This window comes from Gorilla gorilla, chromosome 13, assembly GCF_029281585.2.
Source record: "Gorilla gorilla gorilla isolate KB3781 chromosome 13, NHGRI_mGorGor1-v2.1_pri, whole genome shotgun sequence".
Classification (NCBI taxonomy): Eukaryota; Metazoa; Chordata; class Mammalia; order Primates; family Hominidae; genus Gorilla; species Gorilla gorilla.
In genome coordinates, this window is record NC_073237.2 from 74,427,839 (window position 1) to 74,440,680 (window position 12,842).

At 42.6% G+C, this 12,842-nt stretch overlaps 1 protein-coding gene across 12 annotated transcripts in view; it reads left to right on the top strand.

Moving 5' to 3' along the window:
* Window positions 1-774: 774 nt before the first annotated feature.
* Window positions 775-12,842, top strand: part of CEP78 (centrosomal protein 78) — a 45,829-nt gene continuing 33,761 nt past the window's right edge. For 6 of the 12 annotated variants that reach the window (XM_031014785.3, XM_063696475.1, XM_031014787.3 and 3 more), the window contains exons 1-5: window positions 4,237-4,780; window positions 8,195-8,367; window positions 8,464-8,536; window positions 9,869-9,972; window positions 11,634-11,808. In XM_031014785.3, coding sequence (XP_030870645.1) covers window positions 4,528-4,780; window positions 8,195-8,367; window positions 8,464-8,536; window positions 9,869-9,972; window positions 11,634-11,808 — 778 coding nt within the window. In that variant the 5' untranslated portion in view covers window positions 4,237-4,527. Of the gene's footprint in view, window positions 4,781-8,194; window positions 8,368-8,463; window positions 8,537-9,868; window positions 9,973-11,633; window positions 11,809-12,842 lie in introns of all 12 variants that reach the window. The other 6 variants (XM_031014784.3, XM_031014786.3, XM_031014783.3 and 3 more) reach the window with 5 other exon arrangements.

The following is a 12,842-nucleotide window of genomic DNA, read 5'->3' on the forward strand; positions in this document are numbered from 1 at the left end:
GTATTATGAGAGCTTATGATAGGGGATGTGATGAGTCAGGGAGGGAGGAAATGCTTCCTCAACAAAGTGACACATGAGCTGAGATGAGAAGATGCGGAGGCACTAATTAGGTGCAGAATGAAGGGAAGGACATCTCATGCAGAGCGGACAGCATGGACAGTGGTTTATTCTAAGTGTGCAGGCCTGAAAGGAGACTACTATAGGCTGGACTGCTGAGAATGAAAGAGACTAGGATACAAGACAAAGCTGCAGAGATCATACTCCACCATGCCCTGAGGATGCAGCACCCTGGAGACTAGTGCTACTCAAAGTGCCACTGGACAATGAGATAAGGAGCTTGTTCTAGAATGTAACGCAATACACTGCTCTTTTCATGAAAAAAGTCTAAGCAGTATGTTTAGTGCATGTGTGATTTACATTCTGAATTGAGCTCCTCATCTTATAAGAACAGTAACAGTTCTAAAATCAATAGCTAGTCTGTGGACTCCACATTGAGTGGAGCACTATTTGAGACCATTGTGAAGTTTGTCTTTATCCCGAGAGCAAAGGGAAGTCATAGAAGGATTTGCAGAGGAGGTGGTGGTGGCTGCAGTGTGGAGCATGGATTGGAAGGCAGCTGAAGTCAGAAGAAAGAAGACAAGAAAGTTTACATTTGGAACTGTTTTCCCTGGTGAAGTAAGAGGTGTCCTGTTCAGGGATGTAGAATGAAGTGTTATGGTGTATTAGTCTGTTCTCATGCTGCTAATAAAGACATACTTGAGACTAGATAATTTATAAAGGAAAGAGGTTTAATGGACTCACAGTTCCACATGGCTGGGGAGGCCTCACAATCATGGCAGAAGGCAAAGGAGAAGCAAAGGCACGTCTTACATGCGGCAGGCAAGAGAGCTTGAGCAGGGGAACTCCGATTTATAAAACCATCAGGTCTCGTGAGACTTATTCACTTTCACAAGAACAGTATGGGGGGAACCACCCCCATGATTCAATTATTTCCACCTGGCTCTGCCCTTGACATGTGGGGATTATTACAATTCTAGGTAAAGTTGTGTGGGGACACAGCCAAACCATATCAAGCAGCAACATGAAAAGAAAGAAGGAGAAGGAATTGGAACAACCACTGTGAATAGCCACAAGGAAGGTAATGGGAAAAAGAAATGGGGACCACACGTCCGTTAACATAAGACAGCTTATGTTGTTGGCCAGGTTGACATTGCTCTGTGCCTGGATCCATCAAACCTCACTGCTCTGGAAGCAAGTACAGAGAGGATGAATGTTACAGATGAGCAGATGATATGGCATTGTGGTTCTATGGAAAGGTAAGTGGGCTAGGAAGTCGGGGTATAACAGTCTGGATTGACTGGGAGTAGAGTACAGTGAACAAGTGCTTAAATGATACCATTTACCTGTATTCTACTCAAACACTCACTCAGCAGATCCCCTGGAGGAGAGCTCATCTCTTATACCACCCAGTAGAACTTCCCTCCCAAGTCATGTACCTGCAATGAAGCCAAGGCATTTTGTCTTGGGCCAGGTATGAGCCTGGTTTGTCAGAGGATCCCAGAGGTGCCACAGAGAGATAGTTTTCATTCAGTGTTCAGGGAAGTGTGTGGGTGAACCCACCAGATGCTGAAAGGAGAACTGGAGCCATTCTTTTTTTGAAGCAACTATTAAGTCATAATTTAACTGAAGCAGAGAAGAGACTATCAGGCAAGCCTTGAAAGAAATCTTGCCACACTAAAAATAAGTAAGCACAGGAAACATAAATTTTAAATGATGTTAAATGATTATTAATATGAGGAAGACTTCTCTGAGCTGCATTCATAGGCAGTGGCTACAGGGTGCTGGCAATAGCTTGTGGGGATAATAGGGAAGAATGTTCCTACAATTAGTCATTAGTCAGCACTTTCTCTGTGCTAACACTGTGCTAGGCATAGGGGATGTAAGCATGAATGAGACATGGTTCTTGCCTTCAAAGGGCTTTCAGACTCTGGAAGGAAAACCATCTAAAAAGATGTTTATCATTGGATGTTCTAAGTGTTATGCTACAGGGATGTCAGGGAGCACAGCAGTGAGGTGCTAAACAAGCAAGGGAGGAGAGATGAGGGTTAGAGAGAAACAGGCTTTCTAGGGAAGGTGCCCCAAACCAAGGCTGGGAAAAGAATGGAAGTTAGCCGACTAAATAAAGGAGCAGCCTATGAAAAGACCCAGACAGCAACAATAGGACATCAGAAAGTTCAAGCAGTTCTGTGTTATCTAGAGAAGACATGCCAGGAAGAATGTAGCAAGGAGAGAGACAACAGAGATAGTCAAATTATGAAGGAGCTTGTATGTCAAGCCACGTGACATAGATCTGACACTGAGGGCAATGAGAAATCTTGGCTTTCTAGGGGGCAATTTAATGGATGAAGAGATCTATCTGTGTTAGAAGTAACCTGCCTAGAGTGGGGAAGTTAAGGCTGAGCAGAAGACAAGAACACCCAGAGAAACTGTAAAATGTCAGAAGGGGTGAAAGCTGAGGGTAGAAACCTGATGAACAGCAATATTTAGAGTGGATATGCAAGAGAAGCCAAAGAATGAGACTGAGAAGAAGAAATTCGAGAGGTAAAGAAAAAGAAATCAGGTGGCTTCATGGGAACCAGGGAGGAGGGAGCTTTAAAAAGGTAATGGACACTACATTAATTGATGCTGGAGACTAGAAAGAAAATGGATAGAGCAACAAAGAAATCGTAAAGTTGGAAACAATTTAAATTACCATCAACAGAAAAACAAACACATTACTGTATGTTTCTACATGGAACTCCCATATAACAACAGGGAAAATAAATGAATATCTCTATATGTCAACACGGATGGACCTAGTAAAGGTAACGATAAGTAAAGTAGGAAAAGAAAATATAGAATGTTATACACTGCTTACTTACATATGTAGCAGAAATATAAAGACATACATTGCAATGATGAATACCAAGTTCAGAAGAGCAGTTATCTCAGAGTCAGAGAGTAGTCGTGATTGGGAAGGTGGTTACACAAGGCTCTTCAACAGGAATGGTAATGTTTCATTTATTAAGCTGGTTTATGAATATACAAGCGTTTACTATATTAAGATTTGAGCATTTCGCACATAAAAATAATTGGTGACCATATCTCCGGAATTTTAGAGACGCCTGCATGTGTGTGTTGGAAGTAAGTTGGAGTATCCGGAATGCAGTGGGTGGAAGAGGAATGCAATAAACACAATGTCTAAGGCTCTACCGGAGGACTATCATTGCTCTAGCAATTGCATACCAATAGAAGGAGAGGTCAATTATCTGGATTCTTCCACTTAACTTCCCCGTTCCTCAGTTTCCCCTTTTGTAAAGTAGAATATAATAGTATATTCCTTGAGGAGATGTTAGGAGAATGAAATGATTTCATACTTAAACAGTGCTTAAAATAATCCCGAGGGCATTATTTCAAATAAGTACTAGTTATAAGGGAGTTAGCCAACATCATCGTCAGTACAAAACAAACTGATTCACAGCAAACACAGTAAAGTCCTGAATTCATGAAACACTCTTCAATTTGCCAGGAACCGTGTGAGATATGCAGAAACTACAGAAATGAAGGCTTATTTGTAGACATTAACACAGACATAAAAGATTTAATGACCGCAGTTCACGTTCAATCAGCCGTTCCTACATCCCTTGAGTGCAGTCTCTGTGCTGGCTGGACACTGCAAGCACAGACACATTCCTCAGATGTTTAGACTTTTTTTAAAAGTGCGTTGTTACATCCACATTTCACTTTTTCTTTTCTTTCTTTTTTTGAGACGGAGTTTCGCTCTTGTCGCCCAGGCTGGAGTGCAATGGCAAGATCTCGGCTCACTGCAGCCTCCGCCTCCCGGGTTCTAGCGATTTTCCTTCCTCAGCTGGGATTACAGGCGGCCGCCACCATGCCCGGCTAATGTTTGTATTTTTAATTGAGACGGGGTTTCGCCATGTTGGCCAGGCTGGTCTCGAACTCCTGACCCCAGGTGATCCGCTCGCCTCCGCCTCACACAGTGCTGGGATTACAGGCGTGGGCCACCGCGCCCGACCACACATTTCACTTTTATTCGGATCGATCAGTAAACTCTTTCGCAAACCCTCAAACTCTCCCGACCACTATCTCAGGTAGCAGCAAACTCACCCGTCCTCAGGAGGCGGGACCTGCGTGCCGACGCACAGCGAGCACGTTGACGTCTTGGCGCACCGTTCCGCGGCACCGCCCACCGGCTTGAATCCCGGCGCCTCAGAGGACTATGAGGCGGGCGCCAACTGCTTGGGCCGCAGGGCGGGAGACAGCGCGGGAGTGGGGCGTTGAGGGGCCGGCCTAACTTGGGGCTCTGGCCTTGCGTCTTCCGACCGAATCGCCGCTCCTGAGCCCGGTGCGGGGCTGCCGCTATCGCCTGGCCGTGGGTGCCGGAGCGGCCGGGTTGCGACTCAGCGTTCTTGGGTGGGCGCGGGCGGCGTCTCCGCGGCGGGCATCCCCCGAGGCCGCCCTCGGGCCATGATCGACTCCGTGAAGCTGCGCCGCGACAGCGCGGCGGACTTCTTCTCCCACTACGAGTACCTGTGCGCGCTGCAGAACTCGGTGCCGCTGCCCGCCGTGCGCGCCTGTCTCCGGGAGGGCGTGCTGGATTTCAACGCCGACCGCCTCCGCGGGGTGGACTGGGCGCCTCTGCTGAGCACCCTCACGATCAATAAAGACCTGCCCTTGGTCTCCATCAAGAGCTTCTTCCAGCCCTGGCTGGGGGACACAGGTTTGTAGTTCCCGCCTCCAGGGCCCCTCAGTCGGTGCGGCGAAGTGGGTTTTTAGGTGAGTGGTGTCCATTGCCGGGGTATGTGTGCAATAGACGGGGTGTGCGGCCTGGACACTCACGAGCTAGGTGAGTGGCTTAAGGTCTCTAGGGCTTCAGTGTGCTCATCCGTAACATGGGCTTAATAACGAGACCCAGGTTATGTGCGCCTTCGCAAGGATTCCCTGCGCTGCTGATGCCTGCAGAGCTCTTAGCACAGTTTGGGACATCATTAAACATTTGACAGATGTTACCTATTTTATTGAATGACTTTGATTTGCCTGATAGAGAACTAAGCAGGTAGGAAATTAATACATGTCAGCCTTTGTCTTTTTTTTTTTTTGAGACACTGTTTCACTCTGTCGCCCAGGCTGGAATGCAGTGGCAAGATCTCGGCTCACTGTAACCTCCGCCTCCCGGGTTCAAGTGATTCTCCTGCCTCAACCTCCCGAGTAGCTGGGATTACAGGCGCGCGCCACCATGCCCGGCTAATTTTTGTATTTTTAGTAGAGATGGGGTTTCACCATGTTAGCCAGGCTGGTCTCGAACTCCTTACCTCAGGTGATCCGCCCGCTTCGGCCTTCCAAAGTGCTGGGATTACAGGCATGAGCCACCGCGCCCGGCCTGTCTTCATTTTTTGAGGTGTATGTAAGAAGTTTGTAAAGTGCTTTACAAATATAAGCCATTTGTAAATGTATAGTGGTATAATTAGGGATCCAGACTCTCTGATTATTCGGAAAATATGTTAGGTCAACTATGATATATGACAAAATGCTGTTATTCCTTTGAGCACTTAGCATTTTGTACATAATGGAGGCAGCTTCCTATAGACGCTAGCTAGGTAACAGGAAGGAACAGTTTGTGCAAAAGTTTTGGAAATAGGAGAGAGTATGCAAGCTGAGTTACAGGACTGGAATTTAGGTTTGAGAAAGAGCAGAGAGAGTTGAGGCTGGAAACCTTGTGGGGGCCAAACAGGGAGGGTCCTCGTTTGTCCTGTCATAGAGTTGGATGTTTATCCTGAAGGTTTTGGGAAACCGCTGTAGGATGATGAGATGGAATTTCCATAGGAGCTCAGTCTAGCCTCCATATGGAAGACAAATTAAAATTGGAAGGATGGTGAATTGTAATCTAATGGCCCAAACTAAGGTATAGAAAAGAAGGGCTGGGGCCGGGCACCGTGGCTTATGCCTGTAATCCCAGCACTTTGGGAGGCCAAGGCTGGCGGGGGGGGGAGGGGGGGGGTGGATCACCTGAGGTCAGGAGTTCGAGACCAGGCTCACCAACATGGTGAAACACTATCTGTACTAAAAATACAAAAAAAAAAAAAATTAGCCGGGCGTGGTGGCGGGCACCTGTAATCCCAGCTACTTGGGAGGCTGAGGCACGAGAGTTGCTTGAACCCAGAAGGTGGAGGTTGCAGTGAGCTGAAATTGCACCGTTGCACTCCAGCCTGGGCAACAAGAGCAAAACTCTGTCTCAAAAAAAAAAAAAAAAGAAAAGAAGGGTAGGATTTCAGATATCTAAGAGAATGGATGGGCGTGGTGACTAGTTAGAAGAGGGGGGCAGCAAGTATGGGTGACAGTTTACAGCAGCGTCTGTAAGTGAAACACAGCAGCGTCTTTCCATGACACACAGCCGAGTTAACTCGAATGAGATTGGGGGTGGGAAGAGGATCTCAGTTTGTCTTTAATGTTTTAAGAGGGGCCTGTGGGGCATCCAAATGTGTCTGCTAGGCAGATCTGGGCCCAAGATTTAGGCTTTGTGGGAGGACAGGTATTTGAAGGCATGGGAGGGACCTAGATTACCCACAAAGAAGATCCAGATAATTGTAGGTCTGAAAGGTGTTTTTTAAGTGGATATGGACGTGAACATGTTTATAAGCTGAGAGAAAGAGGGAGGGTGTGCGATCTGGGAGAGGAAATGATTATTGATGTATTTAAAAACAACCTGACCACTTGTCGTGTGCCCGGCCCTTTTCTAGGCTCTGGGGTTAGCACCATCTCTTCTGCAAGGACAGTTCAACACATCTGCTTCTGAAAATAAGTCAGATTGTTCTCTACATCTCATTCAGGTGCAGGAACTGTTCTGTACCTCTGAATGGACTTTAGTTAACCAAAATAATATCAGGAACCAGGCCAGGTGCGGTGGCTCACACTGGTAATCCTAACACTTTGGGAGGCCAGGAGTTTGTGACTGGCCTGGGCAACATAGTGAGACTCCTGTCTCTACAAAAAGTAAAAAATATTAGCTGGGCTTGGTGGATCTCTTGAGCCCAGGAGGTTGAGGCTGCAGTGAGCCATGATTTTACCACTGTACTCCAGCCTGGGTGACAGAGCAAGACCCTGTCCATGACCCTCCCCCTACAAAAAATAAAAAAACCAGGAACCAAAATAAAGATGGGAGGGACTTCAGAGTCAAGGCTAGCCTACTAGATCTTGCCTAATATTTTGCACTGAATGTAAGAAAAATGTATTACAGACCATTCTCGTCAGATATTCTTCACTGAACCTTCTTTATCTCTTGCATCTAGTGGGTCTAGGTTGTAGATTTTAACCTCCTACATATTGCTTGTCCATCCTTAATTACATTTTGCCTGGACTATTGCAGACGCTCCTAGCTAGTTTTGCTGCCGCTAAGCTTGGTTTTTCTCAGTTCATCTGCCTACTTTGGTTCAAGTGATCTTTCAAAAAGGAAAAGACATGCTTAAAGTGGCATGCCCACGCAGGACCAGTGTGTATTGGTTGCTTGTGTTCTGCACAGAGGCACTGAAATCTCAGCTGTGTTCTGTTAAGCCTCCTGGGGTTAGTTGGTCTTGAGGAAGGGGAGCTTTTTCTCATTTCCTTTATCTCTTTGATACTCCAACAGTGAGGTACATTTTTCTAACCTGCTAGGGGTATCCTTAATGTGTCAGTGGTAGCCCTGGTCCTCATCACCTGTGAGGTAAAAGTCAACTCTCCTAGGCTTGCTTCTCCCTGCCTCTTTGTAAATTTCTGACTCTTCCCACTACAGCTCTGGGCTTTAGTCGGATCCACCTGCAGTTTTCCAGTGCCCGGCAGGTGTCAGGCTTAGATGCCTTTGCCCTCGCTGCTCCCTCTGGTTAATGCATCACCCACTCTCACCCCATGTTGTCATTCTCATCTTTCTAGATTCAGCTTCAGGATTATCTTGAAGCCATCCTTTCAGTGCAACTTCTTTGCTTCCATAAGAACCTCTATGTACATAGTTTGGTATATCCCGTGTGGCTTGAGTTTACATGTGTCTATGCTTAAGAGGACTTTAAAGGACATGGCTCATTTCTATGTCTTAGCACAGAGCAGATGTTTTTGAATGATACATTGTATGATTGAAGTCACTAACTTTCTTTTATCTTTGTTTTAGGTTCTGACATGAATAAATTTTGCAGAAGTCGTGTTCCTGCGATAAGATACAAAGATGTGACCTTCCAGTTGTGTAAAGCTCTTAAAGGCTGTTTAAGTATATCAAGTGTGCTAAAGAACCTGGAGCTAAATGGACTAATTCTGAGAGAGAGGGATTTAACTATTCTAGCAAAGGTAAGCTTTGTCTCATTTGGCCTGTAGACATTTGATAGTTGCTTTTAGAGGAAAAAAAACCTCAATAACATTTTTAACTTTTCCCCCTCATTAAAGGGATTGAATAAATCGGCTTCTTTGGTGCACCTGTCTCTTGCAAATTGTCCAATTGGAGATGGAGGTTTAGAAAGTGAGTTTAAATCTCATTTAACTCTTGTCCTATCAGGCTGGTTTCATGTTTCCCTACATGCCATGTTAATTCCTGTCTGTACCTTTTTCTTACTACTGCCTCATATGCTTGTTCAAACCTTGGTCCAGTCTCAAGTCTACCATGAAAGCTTGGCATGCTGAATGTAATCTGAACTAACTTTACTTAAGTTTGTGTTAAACCACAGACCACACAAATATATACCATCTGGTATTCTCTGTTTTTTGTGTTTGTTCATCTTTTAGAGTTTTTCTTCAAGAAATATTTATGGGAAGGAAATAGCAAGATGTAAAGAGGCCGGGCGTGGTGGCTTACGCCTGTGATCCCAGCAATTTGGGAGGCCGACGTGGGTGGATCATGAGGTCAGGAGATTGAGACTGTCCTGGCTAACATGGTGAAACCCCATCTCTACTAAAAAAATACAAAAAAACTCACCAGGCATGGTGGCGGGTGCCTATAGTCCCACCCACTCAGGAGGCTGAGGCAGGAGAATGGTGTGAACCTGGGAGGCAGAGGTTGCAGTGAGCCAAGATCACACCACTGCACTCTAGCCTGGGCAATAGAGCAAGACTCCGTCTCAAAAAAAAAAAAAAATCATCATTACTTTAAATAATTAAAACATATATACAATCAATTTTAATGCACTGTGGTATGTTCCAAAATAGGAAATATAAGCAAAGTGCTGTATAGGAGCATATAAAAGGCTGACAGACTTGGGGGGAAAGGGTTGGGATCATGGAAATAATCACAGAAGGTGACTGTTGGTTGGGATTCTGAAGTCTTGTGTTCGTTGTGTGGAATAGTGGTCTGGAGGGGTAAGGAAACCTGCATTTCAATTTGAGGGAGCAGAGAGTTAAAAGGCCTCTGTCTTCTATTGTTCTAGTACATTAGGTGCTCTAGTATAACACCTAATAAAATTCTGGGTTTATAGTTGACACTGAATTGTTGGTTAATAACAGATTGAGGTCTGCTCTTGGAAATGAAAATAGGAAGAGTTTTTTTTTTTTTATGTTTTTCTTTCAGATGTCTCAAAAAGTATATAGAACTTTACTGTGGTCTGGAGTAAGGTTGCAATATTCAGTCTATTCAATTTTGGCATCTAAATAGAATTGAACTATTGCAATAAACTGGAGTAACTCTTTGTTACTGACATATTTTAGAATGTACCAATCAGTTGCTTAGGTAGATTGTAAATAGTGATTTTAAGAATACAACTATAAAATAGAAAAGATATAAGAAGAGCAAATAAATCAAGACTGACTAGGTTGTATACGCTTTTCATCTTATTGTATGTGGGTTTTTTTTCCATTTTAGTTATTTGTCAAGGTATAAAGAGCTCTATCACTCTTAAGACAGTCAACTTCACAGGATGTAATCTGACATGGCAGGGAGCAGATCACATGGCCAAGATCTTAAAGGTAACTTTATGTTCTACCTTTCATGAAAATGTGTTATATGATTGCCACACATTAATATTTTGATACAAGACAGCAGTTATTTTTGTCTTTTGATACATACGGGCATTGCAGTTTTCGTTTTGTTTAAAGAATGTGACCAATTTTCAGCCTGGGGTTCTACCATTTAGTAAAGGTAGTATGCTTAATCTTAGAAATAGAAGACCTAAAATATAATAATTAGATTTTTCTGTAAATATGGTTTGTAAAACAGTAATTTTAAAGGTGCCTTAACAACTTTATAGTGGTTATTACTACTGTATTTAGGATAAAATTACATAATAATGTGACATGAAGCCTTTTTAGTAATTTGATGGTGTAGATCGGGGTAGTCAAACTATGGCCTGTGGACCAAATCTAGCCTATCACCTATTTTTGTAAATAAAGTTTTGAAACATAGTCATGCCCATTTGTTTACATATTAACTATTGCTACACCCTACACTAGGAGAGTTGAGTAGTTGCAAAAGAAACTATATGACCCACAAAGCTGAAAATGTTTATTTTGGGGCCTTTACAGCACAAGTCCACTCTCCGTGGGATAGATAATGGTTACGCATGTGGATTCTGAAGCCAGATGGCCTAGGCTAAAACCCGAGCTCTCTCCCATTTAATAACTTGTGACCATGGGCAAATTAGTTAACCGCTCTGTTCCTCAGTTTTCTTATCCATAAAATGTGTGTAATAAGAAAACCTACTGTGTCTGTCATTCTTAGGATTTAATGAACTAATGTGTATAAAATAGTGCCTGGCTATCTAAGTGTTTGCTGTTATTTCCTCTTATTGCTTTTATACAGTTATTATGAATAGCAAATGACACTGACAATTTTCATTTGACAGAGTCATAGGAGCTTTGAATCTTTTGTTTCAGAATGTAATGAGATTTTTTTTCTCTTAAAATCAGTGTTTCCTGTTACCAAAATTTACTTTATGGATATAGAGAAGTGATTATGTCTGTAAGATAATACCTGTGGTTAAAACTCAAACCACCAATTTCCGAAGGCATATCAACCTTGCTTTGTATATTCTAGGCCTCTAAATTTGGTGTGCATACCCTAAGAAATATGTGAGATCCCTTGGGTTAGGAGAAGAAAATATTAACCTCTATATTTTTATATCATTTAAAACATACCTATTGTTTCTGTTTGATTTGTAATATACATAAAATATGTATATAGAACTTCCTGTATATAGTTTATTAATAAATAACTTACATGTTAAATGTTTACTTGTGGGATGTCCAGTCAAGTGTTTAGAGACCACTGGGGGACAGAATGATATGATTTAGAGGCTCAGCAATGATAGAATTTAGAACCAATACCTTCACTTGGCATATAAAGAAAATAAAATTCTTAGAAGTTAACTAAGTTGTCAGTTTACATAAAGCAATCAGTAACAGGTCATTAGTGGTTAGGGTCACACAGCTAGTCAGTGACAGACTAGTATCTGGGTCACTGGACTCCTTACTCAAAATCTACTATTTAATCAGTCTGTCAGATTAACCCACCTGGCATATGTACCTGGTGTGTGTGTAAAGCTCTGATGTAATCAGCTGTACTTAGTTCCTTTTAGTGTTCCTATCTCTTTATCCAAGTGTATTAATTTCATCTTATTAAATCTTTGAAGTATCAGACCATGAGAAGGCATGAAGAAACCTGGGCTGAGAGTCTTCGCTATAGGAGACCTGATCTTGACTGTATGGCTGGCTTAAGACGTATCACACTGAATTGCAACACACTTATTGGTGACCTAGGTGCAGGTGCTTTTGCAGACTCTCTCAGTGAGGATTTATGGCTGAGAGGTAAGTTAAATGAACTTGTAAGGTGGAAAATATTGAATTTTTTGATATTAAATATGCTTAACTCTTGGCACAGTAATGTTGTCCTAAGGTTTTTTAAAAAGCCTCTTTTTTCTAATAGGTTTTATTTTGTTTTTAAGCCTTTATAAAAGTTATATATATTCTTTATAGAAAATACCAAGTAACAACAACAAAAAAAAGTACATATAATCTCAATGCCTAGAGATAAACTGTTCATTTTGGTGTATACACTTTCAGTATTGTTTTTTCCTGCAGATACATTTGTGTGCTTAGAGTTACAAGAACAGAACTATAGTGCACTTACCATTTTGTAACCCTGCTTTTTTTATTTAATGATGTATCATGTAGTACTCTATTATGTTGAGGCATAATAGTTTAATTCCCTACTGTTTGATATTTAGGCAGTTTGTGCTTTTCCCCTGTTATAAACAACTCTGTAGTAAACTCCTTGTGTATACGTCTCTGTGTCCATTGAAGTTACTTTTTTTTTTTTTTTTTTTTTTTTGAGACAGGGTCTTTCTCTGTTGCCCAGGCTGGAGTGCAATGGTGTAATCATACCACGCTGTAGCCTTAAACTCCTGGCTCAAGTATCCTCCCACTATACCCTCCGAGTAGCTGGCACTACAGGTGCACACCACCACGCCAGGCTAATTTTTGTGGAGACAGGGTCTTGCTGTGTTGCCCAGGCTAGTTTCAAACTCCTGGGCCCAAACAGTTCTCTTGCCTTGGCCTCCCAAAGTGCTGGGATTCCAGGCATGAGCCACTGTGCCCAGCCTGAAGTTACTCCTGTAGGATAAATTACTAAAGTTGAGTAATTCAGTATAATATATTTCTTAAAGACTTTTGATGCATGTCACCAAATTGCCTTCCAGAAATGCTGTGCCATATTATAGTCTCATAAATGCTGGATTGTGTCTATTTTAAAACCTTAAACTTTACAAAAATGAGAACTCCCCTGCTTTTTCTTTTTTAATGCAAATGGGATTGGTCTCTGAATTTTATAACTTTTTTCACTC